Raw genomic sequence first — 20,468 nt, 5'->3', positions numbered from 1 at the left:
CTATGCTGAGTCTGTGCCTCTCCCCAGTACCTTCCACAAAGCCCCCTTCACATCTTTGTTCCTTAGGGTATAAATCAGAGGGTTGAGCATGGGGGTGACGATAGTATAAAAAAGGGCAAGAAATTTCCCCTCCCTTTCAGAATATCTGTGGACAGGTTGTAGGTATGTGGAGATGGCCGAGCCATAAAACAGGGCAACCACAATGAGATGTGATGCACACGTCCCAAAAGCCTTTCTGCGACCGGCCATTGACTTGATGTTCAACACTGCCCTGGCAATGTGGGCATAGGAGCCTAGAATTAGCACTAGAGGACAGACTAAGATTATGACCCGGGCCACAAACAAATTGGCCTCTGTTCCCCCTGTGTCCTCACAGGCCATCTTCAGGAGGACAGGCAGCTCACAGAAGAAGTGGTTCAGTTGGTGTCCACAGAGAGGCATGGCCATCACCAGGCTTGTCTGAATCAGAGAGTTCACGAAGCCTCCCACCCAGGAGAATATAACCAGTGCCCTGCAGAGAAGGGGGTGCATAATGGTGGTGTAGTGGAGTGGGCGACACACAGCGGCATAGCGGTCTATAGCCATTGTCACCAAAAGCACACACTCAGTTCCTCCCAGTGAGAGCACTATGCAGAGCTGGGCCACACACCTTCCAAAGCTGATGGTCCTGTCAATTCCGGAGAGATTGACCAGGAGCTGAGGCACAGTACTGGCAGTGTAGCAGAGATCCAGGAAGGAGAGGTGGCAGAGAAAGTAGTACATGGGTGTGTGCAGGCGAAGGTCTATTCGAGACAGAATGATGATCACGGTGTTGCCAAAGAGAGACAGAGAGTAGAAAATAGAAACAAAGGCCAACAAGACAGGTTCTAGGTGAGGCCAGTCTGAGAATCCCACCAAAACGAAGCCCTCTTCTGAACTGGTGTTCAAATATTCCATGGTCTTCCACCTGCACAAACAGAAGGCAGCTCAATGCTTCTTATGGAGAACATAAATTAATTATTCCTAAAGGCAACAAAATCACAAATTTTGAGTTGCTACTCTTCAGTTCTATCAAGTCTTCTATTTACCTCCTTAAACTCTCCAATCCATATAAATCTCTTGTTCTCTTTCAAATTAATGACTTTTCTTTCACTTTAATTGTTGTTATATCTATCTGGCTCCATCTATCCATCTATCCATCTATCTATCTATCTATCTATCTATCTATCTATCTATCATCTATTCAGCTCTTCTTTAGCACGGAGATTACTAAATTGACAGTGGTGTGGCTTCAGACTAAACTAATTCTTGGTGCTTGTTTGTTCCATGACACTTGTCAGGCTACTCAGTCCTCTGGTCAGTGCCCTGGATATGATGCTTCCTTGTCTGGAAGCAGAGAAGATACATCACCATCTTTGTGGCACTGACCTCAGGATCCAAACGCAGTAATGTGGAACCTCTATTTAAAAATCCCATGTGTGTTAGAATTTTTGATGCTCTGGCTTCCTTTTTTTTTTTTTTTTTTTTTTTTTTTTTTTTTTGTCCCTGAGACAAACTGTTTCATAAGATTTTTGAGACAAAAAACTAAGCTGTCTGAGTTTGCAAGTCTGACTTCCGGGGTCTTACTTTGCATCTCTTGTTTAATGAATGGTCAGTGAACCAATTCTTTGAGCCTTGACCTGCTCCCATCTGTCACAAAGAACCAAGAACCATGCATATCTCTCCTAGGAAGAAACATGATTCCTGTTGATAAATCACAATAGTTTCTTGCCACTGCAACTAAATTCCCCCCCCCCCCCTAGTTTTCCACAAGAGTTCTTTTAAATCTTTGTTCTCATTTGTGATGCAATCTCTTTGGAAATAGCAAACTCCGCGTGTAAAGAAATACTAATATCTTCTTTTTATGTCAGAAGAAGTGATAAATTAATGTCACCTTTTCATGACACATGGGTCTTACATACATTTCTTGAATGAAGCATCTGTGAGAAATATTTTAGATTTGTAAAACGGTTTTCTACATGTGAGTGTTTGCCTGCATGTATGTGCATGCTCCGTGTGCATACCTGGTGCCTGCAGAGGCCAGAAGAAGGTCTCAGATCCGCCGGGGCTGGAGTTTCTCATGGTGGTGTGCTGCCATGTGGGTTCTGGGGACTGAATGTGGGGCCTCTGCAAGAGCAACAGAAACTGCTGACCCAATTTTCCTGTCCAGTAATTTATTTTTCAAAAGAAAACTGAAGACCAACTGCAAGCACATTTGGATAAGCTGAGAAAATATAGCAAGCATTAAAAATTGCTCTTCCTTAGAGATTGCTATGCTGAAAGCTAAACAAAATTACAAGATTTTAGTGTTCAGTGTAGGCATTTTTGATTTTCTTGGTTAACGTTGTTCCTATGAATTTTGTTTATTTTATTGCTATCATCAGCTGAATACTTTACTTTTCTCATGGTTGTCTTTGGGACCATAATTTATTTTAGTGTGATGTTTATATCTTACAATTTAGCTGATTGTGAAAAATTATTCCTGTCAGTTTCTTAAAAATTGTGTTGAGCATTTAGCATGTGCTGTTTGCCAATGGTTCTAAACCTGTGCGTCGTGACCCCTTTGGAAGTAGCATACCAGACATCCTGCATAGCAGATATTATTAACATTATGATTTATAACAGTAGCAAATTACAGCTAAGAAGTAGCAACAAGATAATTTTATAGTTGAGGATCACCACAGCATGAGGAGCTGTAATAAAGGGGCTCAGTACCAGGAAGGATGTGAGTCACTGGCTTAGATGGTAATGCCATTTTCAAACAGTTGATTTTACTCTATCCTGTTTAAATTTGTCATCTTTTATTTATCTGTGTTGGGGAAACTGGATCTACAAATGCAGAAAGATCAAAATAGACCCATCTCCCACCTCCTACACAAATAGCAACTGAAAGTGGGTTATATTGTTTTATTTATAACACTCGAAGTGAGTGGAGAAAATCACAGGCTTCCTCCTAGAGTTGATTTTGGCAAAGATTATTTAAACCTTCACTTCCAAACCCACTTGAAACTGAGAGAGTGGAGCCCAGCGTAACCTAAGGCTCTGGGTGGTCATGAGGTCTCCATGCTGATTCTGCAGTTACAGCAACCATCTTGCTGAGAGGATAGTGATGACCTGATGACGTCAGAGTTGCTGAGAGGATAGTGATGACCTGATGACGTCAGAGGCTGTGAACATATAGGGCATAGGCTCTGTGGGAAGTCTCCGTACACTACTACTAGTATACTACTGCGATGAATTAAACTGCTCAAAATCGCATCTACCAAACAATTCTAAGAATAGTAAGTAATAAGTACTTGGAAGAAAAGAAAAAAATACTTGCAATGACAAATAATATTTTAGATAATTTGTTTCTAGGAAACTTGCCTTGGAAGAAATGATAAGATGCTCTTTTGCAGGAGTGATGTGACGCGATATAAGGGGCTGACTTGGCCTTAAATAAGAAATGAAGACTATTATAAAAGGAGCAAGCACGGCAAATGCTTTCTTAGCTTCAATTGATTAACAAAAACCAAAAATGTGTCCTACGACTATGATGAATGATGATGACACAAAATGAAAAAATTGATAGTGTAAGATACTTTTAAAATGTTTATTTTTAAACCCCTTCCCAGATCTAGCCAATGGTCAGAACATTCTCCACAGTTGAGTGGAGAGTGGGATATGACTTTCTCACGTACTCTGGTGCCTCACATTTGACCATGTCCCCTGGAGGGGGAGGCCTGGTGGCACTCAGAGGAAGGACAGCAGGTTGCCAAGAAGAGACTTGATACCCTATGAGCATATACAGGGGGAGGTAATCCCCCTCAGGAACAGTCATAGGGGAGGAGAATAAGGGGAAAATGGGAGGGAGGGAGGAATGGGAGGATACAAGGGATGGGATAACCATTGAGATGTAACAAGAATAAATTAATAAAAAAAAATTAAAAAAAAAGAAATGTAAAATGTCTACCTAGGATACAAGGTTTCCAAAATGTAAACAGAATAAATATATAGGCACCATGAGATACACAATAACAGCTAAAGAGCATGGAAAAAATCACATCGAAGGGATCTGGGCATCTCATCCTTTGTCTTAAACTGAGAATAGCTGGAGAAACAAAATTCTTGTTTCAGCCTCTACTATCCCTGAAAACAACACTTTGAATCAACTGCTCTGAAGTTGGATCATGACACAAAGTCTTGTCAACAAGACTGAAGACCTCAGTTTTATTTTCATGTTTCACATAGTGCAAAGAGAAAATAAGTGTCCACATGTTGTCTGCTGTTCTCTAGATATGGACCCTGTCAGGCTTGAGAATAAATGCATAAACATAATAAAGATGCAGTAACATTTAAAAAAATAATAAAATATTTATTTTATTATTTGTTATATTATCTCATTGTTTCTTATTTCCTTATGATTATTTGTCTGTGTGTCTCTGTGCACACTGATGTCCACAGAGTCCAAAAGAAAGTGTTGGATCCCATGAATCTAAAATTAAATGAATAAACAATCATCAAAGTATGTAATAGGAGACAGAACTGAACAGGAAAAACTGAGTTTAGATTCACAACTTCCTTTGGACAAGCATAAAATGGGGTGAGGGGACTTAGACATTTTCCATCCATTTACTAAGAAACTAGAAAACACAGATGTAAAGGTGTAACGGTCAGACATCCAAGTCAAGACAGCCTTTCCTTCCCCAAGTGACGGTAGCCAAACTGAAGACTAAACTGGATAACCCTTCTCACAGAGGATCTTAGTTTAGAGCGAGGTCAGAAAAATCATTCCTGCTAGGATTTCTTGTAATCTGATACATGAGGTGATTGCAAAGACAGTCATCATCCATGGGATGCCCCACCCTTGTCACGCCACCATCTCTTTTTATCTTCATGTGAATATATGCACCTATTTCTGGCAACATGCAGCTCCCTAATCTCTATAACTAATGTCGGATAAGCATGGTGCCCGGTCTTGCATTGAATTGGTTTCACTGTGGAGCATCAACTGACCCAGAAGAACACGGAAGGATGAACTCACTGAGCTTGCAGCATCGTCCTGTGACAATTGAAGGGCAGGTCTTTAGAGAGGCACGAAGCCTTGAAAGTCAGTCCAGTCTTGCTTAATGGGACAAAGACATTGTCCTGCTTCCTGTGGATCTATATTTTATTCAGGAATATGGAGTGCAAAGACACGACCCCAAACTATGCAACCTCAAGGCCAAGGTGTTCCATTATTGTGACTCTTAATTCAGCCTAACGAGGTCTTTGGCCCCTGTGTCCCTGCTTGTGACTCCCCTGCTTGATGGATGAGTGTTGTTTTCTAAGCCCCCAGGGCCCTATTGGCCATTGGATCATCTGCAGAATCACAACCACCACAAACACCTGAAGAGACACATTAAACCTCACCCGATATAGAGGCCAGTGATGCCCTGTGTTTAGCACAGCTCTCCTCGCTCTTCCTGCACTGCACCTGTGTCTGCCACTCAGCCGTCAGTTGCTTCAGCTGTGATTCCTTGCTAACCCATCATTGATATTTTCCTCTACTATTTTTTGTGGCAACAGATGGGCAATCATGGAAGGAAGATATGCTTGAGAAACATTTTCATGTGTGTGTGTGACAGTGTGTGTGTATGTGTGTGAGTGTGTGTGTGTGTGAGGGAGAGAGAGACACAGAGAGAGAGACAGAGACAGACAGACAGACAGACAGAGACAGAGAGAGACAGAGACAGAGACACACACACACACACATACACACACACATACACAGAGAGAGAGAGAGAGAAAGAGAGAGAGAGAGAGAAAGAGAGAGAGAGAGAGAGAGAGAGAGAGAGAGGAGAGGAGAGGAGGAGAGCGAGAGGAGAGAGCGGACGGGAGAGAGAGAGAGAGAGAGGAGGAGGAGGGGGGAGAGAGGAGGAGAGGAGAGAGAGAGAGAGAGAGAGAGAGAGAGAGAGAGGAGAGTCCTGGCAATCTTGTGGATGTCAGAGGGTCACCTTGGATGTCAATCTCACTTTCCACCCTGTTTTAGATAGGATCCCTTGTTGTTTATGGGCGTATATGCCAGACTCGCTGGCTGTGAGCTTCCTACGATTCTCAACTCACTTCCTATCTCACTGTAGCAGTGCTGGGATTACAAATGTGTGCACTACCACATCCAAATTTTACATGGGTTGGGGGATCCAAACTCAGTTCTTCATGCTAACAAAGCACATACCTTACCCCCTGAGTCATCTTATTCTCCTCATCTTGTCAGGTTCTAACAGCGCCATATTCAAGTCACACAGTTAAGTTTTCTCTATGAACAAAAGAGGAGGGTCAATAAATTCCTTCCTAGTCTTTGTTTGGACAGGTATTGTTACATTTGAATCTAGTTTTGGTTGCTTCCATCAGCTACATATGGGTCCCCCGTGAGGGCCAGGTCACCAAGGACACTATTAAAACAAACTGGGCACCAGCACATCTTCCCATCAGTTCTCTGGCCAATTTGCACTTGTACAGACCCACTCATACTCTGATCTGGCTCCAGCATCCTTCACCCTGAAAACCACATCACATTGCACTTTATCCCTTTAGTTTTTTAAGGCCATCTGAAAGACTCTCCCATCAAATAGCCAAAAAGAGCACACTCCAAACCTTTAGTACAAGCCCCTTAAAGCAGGGATGGGCCGGAGTCAGTGTGGTTGATGTTCAAAGAGTGTGTCTGTGAATGCCTTGGTTTGGCTGTGACTCTGCACACAGAACGTTGTCTCTAACTGTGACGAGTTTCTCCTGTGCGTAGGCCTCCAAGGCCTTCTTCTTAGTCTATTACAACAGCTCTGACCAAGCCTCTGTTCTTCTCCTAACAACTACCAACTATTTACTGTGTACATAAGAACCTTGATTTTAAGTCCATCTTCACTGTGGACATTAAAAAGAATTTCCTTTATTTTAGTAGTTGGAAAGAGAAAGGTGCAAGTGAGTTTTTTTTTTTGACATGCTACATGTGGAGTAGATATGGGGTGTTTACATGATAGAAAATGAAAGACTCTAATGGAGTAAATTATTTTGCCATGAATTTAACATTTCTTTGCCCTGAATCTGGAAACCCAATACAATGGAACCCACTGCTGATTGTCCAGTACAAGATTGTTTTTTAAAATTTTATCCCTGTGAATCTAAACATCTCAAGTGTTCAACACTTACCTAAAGTTCTAGGTGAGAAAACTCTCAGTTTTACTTTCTTCAGATGTATTGGGTTTGAAGGACAGATGAGACACACTGGAGTACTGAGAAACCTTGTGATGTCTGAAAGACACCTTGCTCCTTGATGCTAATTTCATCTGTGTTGGATAAAAGTCAGGTCAGAGCTCCTGTCCTTGAGAAGTCAACACAGCACAAATGGTGGAGGATACTGAGAGACCTAACCCAAGAGGTAGGAGCTTCTTCCTCAATAATCATCTGCATGCTACATTGACCAACTGAGGTCAGGAAGTAGCTGGCCCATTTTCAAACTCCCTCTTGATCCTAAGGCCACACACACCAGCTATGCCCTGAAGACATTTAGAAGCATTCTTCTTTCAAGTCTTTTTACTGGAGGATTGAACCCAGGGTCTTGTCCATGGTGGGCAAGCACTCCACCACTGAGTTATATATCTCCAGTCCCATAGAAGCATTCTTTAAAAGCAGTGGAGAATGAGTGTCTTATAAAGCCTGACCTTGGAGACCTAGGTCTCCACTGTGGCAATTAGAATGAACTTGACTGGCTCTCCAAGATACGCCTTGCATCCCTCAGTACTTTCTATTCTCCTAGTTCTGTCAAACCTACATGACTCTGCTGGCCCTTCTGGTTGCAGGAACCCCCAAATTCATGAGCATGGGAAAGGGACCAGTAAGGAGAGAGGGATATGGCGGTGGGAGAGAGACAAGAGAGAGTGTGGGCTTGAGAGCAATCAGAACACATTACATGTATGAAATCATCCAAGAGAAAATTCCATTAATAAAAAGCATAAAAGATGCAACTATTATTATATTGTTTATTGGTTTTTTTTATATAGGAAGGGTGTGGGAAGACTGTTATATTTTTATACAGAGATGGCCTTTGTTTTCTGTATAACCATCAAACACTGATTCTAATAGCCTTCTTGAGCTATAACTCAGAAACATAATGCATATGTTTAATATTTACATTTTAATGTTCCAGTATATTCACAAGCTTGTATATTTATCATTTTAGAATTTTTTTTTACATCTCATTTCCTTTCACGTCCATTTTCAGTCATGGTCTTGACTCTCACTTTCAGGCAGCCATCGATTCAATCTTGTCTCTTTGGACATTTCACAGTAAGGCACTCCACAGTGTGTGTGACCTTTGGCGTCTAAGCTACTTTCCCTTTGCACAGCTCTTCTGGGGTTTGTCCATAGTGGTATACCTCACCATGCCGTTCTTTTACGTGACTGACAAAGGTCCTGTTTCATGCACAGATCTAATCTTCTTTATCCAAACTGATGCACATTTTTCCTGTCTCCACAGTGTGGCACCTATGAATAATGACGCCTTGAAACATTGGTCACTTTGGTATGTGAATATGGACTTCTGTAATTTCTGTAATATTTTAATGGAGCTAAAGATGTTTAGCACATACTTGAGTACCTGGGAAAACACGGACATTGTATAAATATGACATCAATCCTCCACAGAGTCTGAAAAGGACAAAATAATAGAAATCTGGTACTCAGGTACTTCACACTGGTGTCCACCATAGGTGACTGTGTAACCTGCTCTTAGATATCTTTTGCCGGAAATTTTGATGAGTGAAAATGGATAGACTCTATATGAGCTAGGCTTATTGTTAAATCATGAACAGGGGAGATTTATGTTTCTCTATTGTCTTTAAGGATTCCAGAAGCCCCTGACTCCAATGTGGGAGGATGGCATGCTGTAAAGGGGGCTGGTTGAGTGAAAAAGTTATGTGGGGGCGTAGGGGAGCAGCCTCTGCTCAGTTCCTAGCTAGTTTTATCTGAAGCATTTTGGGATCAGTTTTGCCAGACATCTGGGTCCTTTATAAAAAAAAAAGCAATAGGTTTTTCCTGTGCATTGAAAAAATTGTCAGCACCCATCAGAATGGCTAAGATCAATAACTCAACTGACACCACATGCTGGCGAGGATGTGGAGAAAGAGGAACACTACTTCTTTGCTGGTGTGAATGCAAACTAATACAACCACTTTGGAAATCTGTCTGGCACTTTCTCAGAAAAATGGGAATAGGGCTTCCTCAAGACCCAGCTATTCTACTCCTTGGAATATACCCAGAAGATGCACTACCACACAACAGGGACATATGCTCAACCATGTTCATAGCTGCCTTATTCATAATAGCCAGAACATGGAAACAGCCTAAGTGTCCCTCAGTAGAAGAATGGATAAAGAAACTGTGGTACATTTACACTATGGAATACTACTCAGCTATTAAAAACAAGGAATTTCCGAAACTTGTGGACAAATGGATTGAACTAGAAATTATCATAATGAGTGAGTTCACCCAGAAGCAAAAAGAGTTAAATGGTATATACTCACTTATATCGAGACACTAGTCCAAGGGGTACGTCCCCATGAAAAACTTTACCTACCAGGAAAGTGGGTCAGAGGGGAGGACATCCTATTGGGACCCTAGGTGTGAGAAGCCTGGGAGAATGAGGAAATAGAAGGATCCAGAGGGTCCTGGAAAACTACAGGCGGGTCTGGGCCCTGGGGTCCTCCCCAAACTATGGCACCAGCCAAGGAAAATATAGGCAGTAAACTTTGAACCCCTACCCAGACTAACCGGTGGACGGGACATCCTCCACCGTTAAGTGGAGAAGGAGATCTGACTTTCACACAAACTCTGGTGCCCCATATTTGACCATGTCCTTTGGATGGAGACGCCTGGTGGCACTCAGAGGAAGGATAATAGGTCATCAAGAAGAGACTCGATACCCTATGAGCATATACAGGGGGAGGAGGTCTCCCTCAGTCACAGACATAGGGGAGGGGAATGGGGGGGAAGCGGGAGGGAGGGAGGAATGGGAGAATACAAGGGATGGGCTAACAACTGAGATGTAATATGAATAAATTAATAATAAAAAAAGGAAAAAAAAAAAAGAAAAAGAAAAAATTGTCAGCACAAGACCTGTGCAAGATTAAGTTAGCCATTAGTCCAGTGCGGGGTGGGTGGATGAGAAGAGGACTCCTGAGCTCACACCACTAGTAGAGAGGCTGTTGACAGCTGACAGCTGTTGGGGTAAGGGAGTCAGTTTCCTTTAGATTGCTTTTCTGCTTAATGATTTCTGCTTGATCTTCTGGTTTATTGTGCTCTTTAGGGCACAAATCCAGAGCTTTGCTCACAGTCAACCTGTCACAGAACAGCTTCCCCACCCTCCTGATTGCCTTTTGAATTGTTTCTGGCTTTCTGTGTTGTTGTTGTTTTGTTTTTTCATTAGGGTCCTGCATCATTCCTATACAGTCTGTGCTTGTTGATTCATTTCCTTTAAATACCTATTTTAAATTCTCCATTCAAGTGTTTGCCCTGTTAGTCCCTTGTTTAGTCAGGTGAAGTCATGTGTCCCTGACAACGTCCTTTATGAAGTGAAGGATGAGGTATTTCTTCCTGCCCTTTAACTCTGCCTTTAAAGTAGCCTTCTCTGCATTCTCTCTTGGCCTGTAGTCCCCTTTGCCTTTTCAGCACTAGATGGCAGGCTAAGCCCAGGTTAGCTGCATGCACACTTCTGGCTTGGGTCAATGTTTCAGAGAGGGCTATGCCAGCCCAGAGAGATCTGCAAACTTTGTCTGGTGTGTTGTTCAACAAGTGTGAGTGGGGTCCCAAGAAGGTGGTTTTCATACTACCATGCTCTCTGTATCACAGTGTTCATCTCATTTGTAACCAGTGGTCTACGGCGAGCAGCAAGTGAGACCCCTGGCTCTAAATAGACTACCCACAGTAAGACAAGGCTCTGGCTATATGTAACACTTATGGCCACAAACATCACAAAGCCTGCTCTCAATCTGGTGCCTTGAGACCATTGCTGGTCTACATAAGACCAGTATACACACTGGAGTGAGCTACATGCTGCCAAGGTTGACCCATGGCCCAAATTCACTGTGACTAGCTCCAGGTGATGGCAGGAGCAGACATATGGACCCAGGGCAGCAGATCTCCTCTTGACTTGATTCTAGAATTCTATGTGAGGATACTAACCTGGCTGTGGGAACCATTAGGACTATCCCAGTGTTAGGGTTCACCACCCAGCCTGAGTCCCAAGGCAAAGTCTTGGGATTACTAAGCTATCCTACTCTGGAATCTGAGGAGATGGGATAGCACAATGAAGGCAGTGTCTTGACCACCTAGGGTGACCCTATGTTGGGACATACCACTAAGAAACTTGCTTGACTTTGGTCCATATCATTTCCATAGCATTAAAATAAATAGAAAATAAGAAGCAATGTCATTAGAAAAAAAAAAAAAAAAAAAAAAAAAAAAAAAAAAGAGACATTTCAATTAAAATGATGTATTATAACTGGGTGCCATGGTGAGTGCCTGTAATCCCAGCACTCGGGAAGGCAGAGGCAGGTGGATCTTTGTGAGTTTGAATCCAGCCTGGTCTACAAAGTGAGTCTAGGGCAGCCAAGGCTACACAGAGAAACCTTATCTCAAAAAACAAACAAATAAAATGGTATTATATAATCACACTTATGAATAATGTATTCTGATAGTAATCAAATGCTTTTGCAGCAACCTAATATTAAATATTTTACTGACTCTCATGTGATCTTCTACTTGGGGTTTGTGCCTTTCCCTAGCACTTTCCACAGAGCCCCCTTCACATCCTTGTTCCTCAGGGTATAAATCAGAGGGTTGAGCATAGGGGTGACAATAGTATAGAAAAGGGCAACGAACTTTCCATCACTCTCAGAATACGCATGGACAGGTTGTAAATATGTGTAAATGCCTGAGCCATAAAACAGGGCAACCACTATAAGATGCGATGCACACGTCCCAAAAGCCTTTCTGCGACCGGCCATTGACTTGATGTTCAACACTGCCCTGGCAATGTGGGCATAGGAGCCTAGAATTAGCACTAGAGGACAGACTAAGATTATAACCCGGGCCACAAACAAATTGGCCTCTGTTCCCCCTGTGTCCTCACAGGCCATCTTCAGGAGGACAGGCAGCTCACAGAAGAAGTGGTTCAGTTGGTGTCCACAGAGAGGCATGGCCATCACCAGGCTTGTCTGAATCAGAGAGTTCACGAGGCCTCCCACCCAGGAGAATATAACCAGTGCCCTGCAGAGAAGGGGGTGCATTATGGTGGTGTAGTGGAGTGGGCGACACACAGCGGCATAGCGGTCTATAGCCATTGTCACCAAAAGCACACACTCAACACCTCCCAGGGAGAGCATTATGAAGAGCTGGGCCACACACCTTCCAAAGCTGATGGTCCTGTCAATTCCAGAGAGATTGACCAGGAGTTGAGGCACAGTGCTGGCAGTGTAGCAGAGATCCAGGAAGGAGAGGTGGCAGAGAAAGTAGTACATGGGTGTGTGCAGGCGAAGGTCTATTCGAGACAGAATGACGATCACGGTGTTGCCAAAGAGAGTCAGAGAGTAGACAATAGAAACGAAGGCCAACAAGACAGGTTCTAGGTGAGGCCAGTCTGAGAATCCCACCAAAATGAAGCCCTCTTCTGAACTGGTGTTCAGATATTCCATGGTCTTCCACCTGTACAAATAGAAGACAGCTCAATGCTTCCTATGATAAACATGAATTGCTATTCCTTAGATGCCTTAAAAATGACAGGTTTTGCCAGGTGGTGGTGGTGCAGCCCTTTAAACCCAGCACTCGGGAGGCAGAGAAGTGGATTCCTGAGTTTGAGGTTGGCCTGGTCTCCGTATTGAGTTCTAGGACAGCCAGAGGTCCACAGAAATGTCTCTTCTCAAAAATTTTTTTACAGGTCTATTGATATTAAAATTCTCTTCTTTTCTGTCGAGTCTTTCTTTATGTTTACGTTTATTAATTCATAGAGAATTTTATACATGCACACTAAATATTTTGATTGTATTTATTTCCACTCCTTCCTCTACCTCGTCCCTCCATCAACTTCTCCAAAACTCTCCTAACTTCGAGCTGTGCCTCTTTCAAGAAATGTAATTCACTAAGTTCAGTTTGTAATGCCAACACGAATGTGGCTGTGAGGCTAACTGCTAGAGCTTGGGTGGCCTACCAGAGGCTGAACCCTTAATGGAAACTGACTCTCCCTCCCCCAGCAGTCATCTGTGCTAACTGTTCCTTCCGTAGCTAGGGTATGGGCTTGTGAGCCCTGCGCCCCTCTGTACTGGCATCATGCCAGGCATGGACTTGTACACACCTGCTACAGGCTACCAAGCCTTTCTCATGCCAGCTCTTCTCACTGGATTGTAGGGCGGTGGCCCTGTCTTGAACCCCATTCCCTTGCCTGTTTGTTCTAAGACTTTATTCTGGTCACCCGATCCTCTGGAAATGATGTTTTCTTCTCTGGTTGTAGAGAGGGTGTAGTGCCGTCCTCGTGGTATTAATAATAGGATCTAAAAGCAGTAACATGGGACCTGTTTTCAAAATCTAATGTGGAAGATGCAGCATTAGGGTTCGGTGTTGTTCTATCTTCCAGCCTTTCTTAGTCTCTGAGACAGACTATCTCTGCAAATTGAGACGGGGATGAACCAGACCAAGTTCTTAAGTCTGACTGTTTGGTTCTTTCTTGCTATATCAGACAATATTTTGAAATTATCATAACAAATATTCTATGCCTATAGCTTGAAAAACCAATTTTATACAAGGAGGGTAATTTGTTAGTATATGATGCTTATATTGTCCCTGCAGTAGAATATGGTTGTTTGAAAGTAGAGGGTTATTTGTGAATGTACATTATCAACCCCAAAGCAGTGCCTTAAAATATTTTATAAACTGGTAAAATTTAAAATTTATATAGTGAGCAACAAGAGGAAAATGACAGCTGTAAAAAAACACTGATAAATAGTGAATGTCAGATAGATGTAAAAAATCATTTTTGGTGGTCCCCGGGGCTGTGGAGGTTGGCAGCTATTGAGCAGTGCTTGTGGTAAAGTCCTTGAGTGAAACATCTCAGTTGGAAGAGAAAATGAATTTAGCTCTGAGAGGTGAGCTTGTAGTAGACAAAACAAAGAGGGAAAAAAATGAAGAGAGCTCTCTGAGGATCAGAAGCAAGAAATTAAGAGCTTTTGAGCTCTCTGATACTGACAAAGACCAAGCCATTGACTGTCTTTAGTTAAAGGTGGCAATGAGAGTTTTGGGTTTAGATGTGATAATGACTGATGCACTGAAGATTCTTAATGACTATGACAGAGAAGCCACGGGCAAGGTCACCTTTGAGGGTTTTAATGAAGTTGTGGCAGAGTGGATACTGGAAAGAGATCCACATGAAGCGATACTGAAAACGTTTAAACTATTTGATGATGAGGATTCAGGTAAAATAAGCTTGAGGAATTTGCGGCGTGTTGCCAGAGAATTGGGTTAGAGTTGTGAGTTACAAAGACTTCGGGCTATGATAGAAGAATTTGATAAAGATGGCGATGGAGAAATAAACCAGGAGGAATTCATTGCTACTATAACTGATGACATATAAGGAATTACAAGAATCAACAGCAAAATATTGCAGTTACCACCTATATTCTCTTTTTGTGCCCGGAGTCCCATTTAAAAAAAAAAATCCAACCTAATTCTTCTCCCTAAAGGACCAAATCCAAGCATGCTTTGTGTTTATATTTCAGTACTGTTAAGTTTCTTGGTATAATCAGTGTTGTTAACATTAATAGATTCCGATTTAAAATACGGGCTTATATAAAGCTTTAAAAAATCAAATCATGTGCTATATATTATTTGGAGGCTTCTACATTTAGCATTAGCTAGTTGCTTTTATTTCAGTGCAAGTGTTTTGAAACATTCATTAATAAAGTATTTATTTTATTAGTTTAAAAAAAGTCATTCTTCTCCTTGGCCTGAGTGCTTTGGAGGTAGAGGCTGGAGGATCAGGAATTCAAGATTATTTTCAGCTGCACGGTGAATCCAAGGCCATACAGAGCTATATAAGATGATTTGTTTGCTTTCTGTTGCTGGAATAATACACTGAGCAAACACAACTTTGGGAGGAAAGGGCTCAGTTCATTTTACAGGCTACTGCTCATTATTATAGGAAGGTAGGGCAGAAATCAAGGCAGGAGCTCGAAGCAAGGACTGCAGAGGGACACTGCTTGTTATCTTGCTCTGTATACCTTGACCAGCTGCCTTTCTTATGTAGCCAAGGCTGATCTGCCTAGGGACGGTGCTGCCCACAGAGGAACTGGAAGGTGACCACAGACATCCCAGAGCTGAATCAGTGATTTCAACAAGATGCTTTGATTTCTTCCTCATGAAAAATAGTAAAATTGTCAACTAAGCTGAGTTTGTTGGTGTAGGCCTTTGATCCCAGCACTTGGGAGGCAGAGGCAGGTGGGTCTCTGTGAGTTCGAGGCCAGCCTGGTCTACAAAGAGTGTTCCAGGACAGCCAAGGCTATACAGAGAAACCTTGTCTCAAAAACAAAGCAAAGCAAAACAAAACCTGTCAACTATCAGATAAATTATATATATATCATAAGTCATATATACTCATATAAGATAAATTACATATATCCTGAACAGCTTTATTAGAGCTGTATTTTAAAAATACCCTTTAATAAAAAAGTGCCAGATCTTGTATGTTCACAGACAGATCCTCACAGATCAGTTCAGTTGCTGCTCAGCTGTCACCCATTCTGAAAATCTGCAACCCTGATACCCATTTACTAAAAAAAATTATAAGACCTAGATGGAAAGATACAATGACCTGAGACTCAGTTTGAGGCAACAGTGTTTCCCAAGGGAATATAGCTAAATTTAAGGTTAAGCAGGACAACACTCCAAACAGAAGCCCTGGCCACTCCAGTTTACCATGAGACCTGAAAATCATTCCCTGCAAGAGTTAGTTTAATGAGTCCTTTGCCTAATTTCTTCACCTGTAGACTTCCTTCTGAGGCTCTAGCCCCCATTCCCTTCTTTATGGGGATCTTCCTATTTCTTTGCCCTGGCATGTTCTATGCATCTGTTTCTCATGAAACACAACTCCATGGCTAATCGGAGGAATATGGCGGGTGCCCTGTCTTTCACAGAATTACTTTCCCTCTCTGATTGGCTGGCCCAGAAGAGCCCTGGAGGATGAAGTCACTGAGCCTGCACCAGTATCCTGTGACAATTGTTGGACAGGTCCCTAGGCATGAAGACTTGAAGTCAGTTCATTCTTGTTTAGTGGGACAAAGACATTGTCCTGCCTCCTGGGGAATCCAGTGTCTTATTCTAGAATGCCATGTGCAAAGACACAGCCCTAAGCTATGCAACCTCAAGGCCAAGGTTTTTTTTTTTTCTGTTTCTGTGTCATTGATTGACTCCTTTTCCTGATTAAATGAGACTTTGACTTCTGTATGCCCCCTTATGAGTCTGTGGCTTGAGAGATATGCTGTGTTTTCTATTGGGCTGATCTGCAGAACCACATCAATGCCTACCTGAAACACTGGAACCAGGGACTGCCTGCGTTTGACACTGCTCACCTTCTAAATCTTACATTGCCTATGGGTCTGTTCCTTAGGAACTAGTTTCTCCAGCTTGCATGCCTTGCTAATTAGTGCCTTGTAGGTTCTGTTCTTCTCCTCACTCTTCCTTGTGGTCAGCACTAAGGTCCAATTTGTGTCCAAATTTGTTAATCAGGAAAAGAACATATCCCTGGGAAGGACTCCATTGTTTAATAACAGTTGAGCCTCCCTTTTTTGTGGCCTCTTGTGTGTCCCACGTATCATTTCTATTCATTCATCTGACCCGCATCACACTACTTCTGGGATTGGCCAGCATGGAGTCCTTATGGGAGTCCACTGTATTTAGGTTAAAGATGTATGTGGGTTCATTAGGGTTCAGATAGATCAACTCCTTTCAATGATCAGCTCCCAAACCATGGGGAAAATATTCATGATATGACTTTCACTGGGTTCCATAGTTCTCAGGCGAGGTTGACCATCTGCTTGACTACATCAACTTCCTTTACTGTTGATGAAACTGTCACACTATGTAGCCAGAGATTGCATGGAACTTGCCATGTAGACTAAGCTGGGCTCAAACTTGGAAATATTCCTGCATATGGCTTTCCAAAGCTAGGATTAAAGATGTGCTCCACCAAGCCTGCCCTTCTTATCCTAGTGAAACATGAAATGAGGTGAAGCTGGCATCCTGGTTCCTAATCACGTATGTTTTATTTCCAGCCATCACCATGCATTGACAAATTTAGAGAAAAATAGGTGAAAGCTAGAGACACCCAAGAGTCTGCCTTGATCAGAAGGAATAGAAGAAAAAAAAACCCAACAAGTTCCTGGCTATAGATTTGGATCACACCATTTATTGAACATATACCCAGAGGATAATGGAATTGATCAGACAACTGTAAAAACCCTAATGGGACTTTATACTGAAAAAGAGAATACCTAAAACCAAATGCTTGCTTGAATCTGCGTGCCAAGACCTATCCCAGGTTATTGGCAAGGCCCTTGCATTGTTCTTCTAAGGCCAAACACTCAGGCTGGGGTTCAGATTTAAAGGAAGAAAGATTGTGGCTGGACAAGAAGAAAACCTGAGAAAGACGCGAAGGGTTCTAAAACTAGACTGCTTGCAAAGAGATGCATGCTCTCGTCACTCAGGTCTTCACAGCCATTCCGAATGACCTCAGGCCTTGTAAAAATATTTATGATTAAGTGAAGGCTTGTATTAGCTGGGTTGTGACATCTCACCTTTCCATCATCTTTACTTTCCTAAGGTTCATAATATGTTAAACGTTAAACCCCTTTCTCCTAATCTCCATGCTGCACAGCTTTTTGATATTTCCATATTTGGTTTTCTTTATTATAAAGATCAGCTTTTACATGTATCCATCTCTCTGTATGTGTCTCTACATCTATGAATGATCTTTATAAATAATAAACGTTGTATCAGCAAGGATGTAAACCTATTTCTGACAGTATGGAGGACTAATTCCTTCTGCCCAAGCTGCTGTTTTGATGATCTTGCCAGGTTATAATGGAGTCACACTCAAGTCCTACAGTGTAAGTGTATTTCTTAACAAAGAAAAAGTACCTACCCACTCATCCCTACTCACCTTGTTTGAGTGTGTGTTGTTAGGGATGAATCTACGTTCACTCTGTGTTATCAGTAGACCTTCTTATGTGGCTGTCCTATTGGTGTTAGGACATTAATGCTACTATCAAAACCAACCAAAAGTACCAAGACCACCATTCTACCAATCCTCAACCTGCCATGCTCTTGTACAAACCATCTTGTGCTCTGATCTGCCCCCATCCTTTTCACAATGGACACAGAACACTGTTGCATTTTTATTCCACAAGCTTCTCAGGAAATCCGCAAGGTTCTTTAATCAAATATCCAAGACCAACCTACACTAAATACTCAGCATATATTCCCAAACCAGTGATTGTTCTTAGGGAATTTAGCGGAGCTTCAAAGAGTGAGTTAGGACATTGCTGTTTTTTTAATGAACTGCACACAGAGCACAGTCTCCATCTATGGTGGGTGCTTCCTGTGTGTACCCTGACAAGACGTTCTTATTTTGTTTCCACAACTCTAATTTCACTTCTGTCCTTTGGTCCTCAGCGATGCCTGCAACTTACTGCGTGTATAAGAGCCTTCCTGTTTAAAGCTTAAAGCTTCTTTCACTAATTTTACACAAGTGCTGAGAAAGATTCAGGCGAGACTTGTTTACATCTAATGTACAACAGGGCATTCTGTTTAGGTGAACAGAGAATGTACGAGTTCATGAGGGATAAAATAGTTTTATGTTGATTTACTGTTCTTTGCTCCAAAAACTAATGGCCCAACACAGTGGAGTCTAATGCTTGTTGCTTATTGGAATATTTCCTTTTTAAGTGTGAATGTAGGAATCTCATCCAGTCCCCACTTACCTGAGGATTAAGGACAAATCTCTTGCCTTTATCTTTCTTCTATCTTGAGGTGAGACCCACAAAAGACTCGTGGCACCCTGTGATGTCTGAAAGACGCTTTCCTCTTTGGTTCTGCAGTGGGAAGGGATTAATTAGGTCAGCCCCACTGTCTCTTAGAAGTCATGCTAGCATATGTAGTGGACAGTACTGAGACTCCCAACCTAAGAAGGTGATAGTGTCCCCCTGCACCCTGATCCTCTGAAACCACACACACACACACACACACACACACACACACACACACACGCGCGCGCGCGCGCGCCTTCCTGGGCTTTGAGCCCAGGGTCCCCTTATGTGAAAGTAAGAACTCTACCCCTGAGTTATATCCCCAGTCCTTTAGAAGCATTCTTGAAAAGCAGTGGCGAGTGAGCAGCTTAGGAAACATGACCTTGGAGACCTAGGGGCCCCAATGAGGCAATTACAATGAACTTGGCTGGCTCTGGGAGATCTGCCTCTCAGCTCTCAGTGATCTCTATTCCCCCAGCTCTGTCAAACCTTACTGACCTATTGTGTGTTTTCAGGACAACTTCTTACTTGCTCAGGTGATTCTGCAGCTCCAAATTCCTTCTGCATCTCCACAATGACCTTTATTAGTCCTTTGCCAGTCAGACCAAATCCCATGCCACGCTTGAAGCCTGACATGTTCATAAGCTGCAGCTGTCTTCCTTCTCTGAAGTCTTCGTATGATGCCCAGATAGTAGTTCTGTTGATTCAACTGATATTTGTTTCTTTTATATGATCTAGGATGTGCTCATTTCCTTCCTTCTTTCTTTTATTTTTTCTAATTTCTTCTTCCCTTCCTTTTCATTTCTTTTGAATTTTACCCATAATTATTAACTTATAAGATTAGAATACAAAGTAACAGAATTTGCCATTAGCTCTTCATACGTATGTACCCTACACTTTGCTCCTATTTTAATCCCTTCCCATTGTCACTTTTCCATTCCCTCTCACGCCCAGCTAGTTCACTTTCTTCCTCCAGCTCTAGTTTCTGTTTCTTGACTAATGCATCCCTTTACCTTCTCAATTAACATCCTAGCTTGCTTTCTATTTCTGTGATAAAGGCCATGACCAAAAGCAACTCAGGCAAGAAAGGGTTTATTTGATTTATAGCTCATGGCCTACCATTCAGAGAGTTCAGGGCAGGAGCTGAAGGCAGAGCCATGGCGGACTGCTGCTTACTGGCTTGCTCCTCCTAGCTTGCTCAGTTTGCTTTCCTACACAGTGCAGGACCACCAGCCCAGGGTTTGAGCCTCCCATGTCAATCATTAATTTTTTAAAAATGTCCCACAGGCTTGTGTACAGACAATGTAACTGAGGCATTTTCTCAATTGAGGTTTCCTCTTTGCATTTGACTCTAGTTTGTGTCAAGTTGAC

General features: G+C 42.3%; 2 protein-coding genes and 1 pseudogene across 2 annotated transcripts; 1 reads left to right on the top strand and 2 right to left on the bottom strand.

Moving 5' to 3' along the window:
- LOC127208469 (olfactory receptor 2Y1-like) lies at positions 1-936 on the bottom strand. The gene has a single exon (XM_051167933.1). The coding sequence runs from the start codon at positions 934-936 to the stop codon at positions 1-3; it is 936 nt and encodes a 311-aa protein (XP_051023890.1).
- A 10,850-nt stretch (positions 937-11,786) lies between these two features.
- On the bottom strand, positions 11,787-12,722 carry LOC127208753 (olfactory receptor 2Y1-like). Its single transcript, XM_051168317.1, has one exon. The coding sequence runs from the start codon at positions 12,720-12,722 to the stop codon at positions 11,787-11,789; it is 936 nt and encodes a 311-aa protein (XP_051024274.1).
- A 1,424-nt stretch (positions 12,723-14,146) lies between these two features.
- Positions 14,147-14,650, top strand: LOC127208756 (centrin-3-like; annotated as a pseudogene).
- Positions 14,651-20,468: the final 5,818 nt, after the last annotated feature.

Source organism: Acomys russatus, chromosome 25 (assembly GCF_903995435.1).
Source record: "Acomys russatus chromosome 25, mAcoRus1.1, whole genome shotgun sequence".
In the NCBI taxonomy this organism is placed as follows: Eukaryota; Metazoa; Chordata; class Mammalia; order Rodentia; family Muridae; genus Acomys; species Acomys russatus.
This window is presented reverse-complemented; position numbering and strand designations above follow the sequence as displayed.

Bases quoted from the DNA above. Each gene is read 5' to 3' on its own strand.
- LOC127208469 (XM_051167933.1), bottom strand. From the start codon at position 936: ATGGAATATTTGAACACCAGTTCAGAAGAGGGCTTCGTTTTGGTGGGA.
- LOC127208753 (XM_051168317.1), bottom strand. From the start codon at position 12,722: ATGGAATATCTGAACACCAGTTCAGAAGAGGGCTTCATTTTGGTGGGA.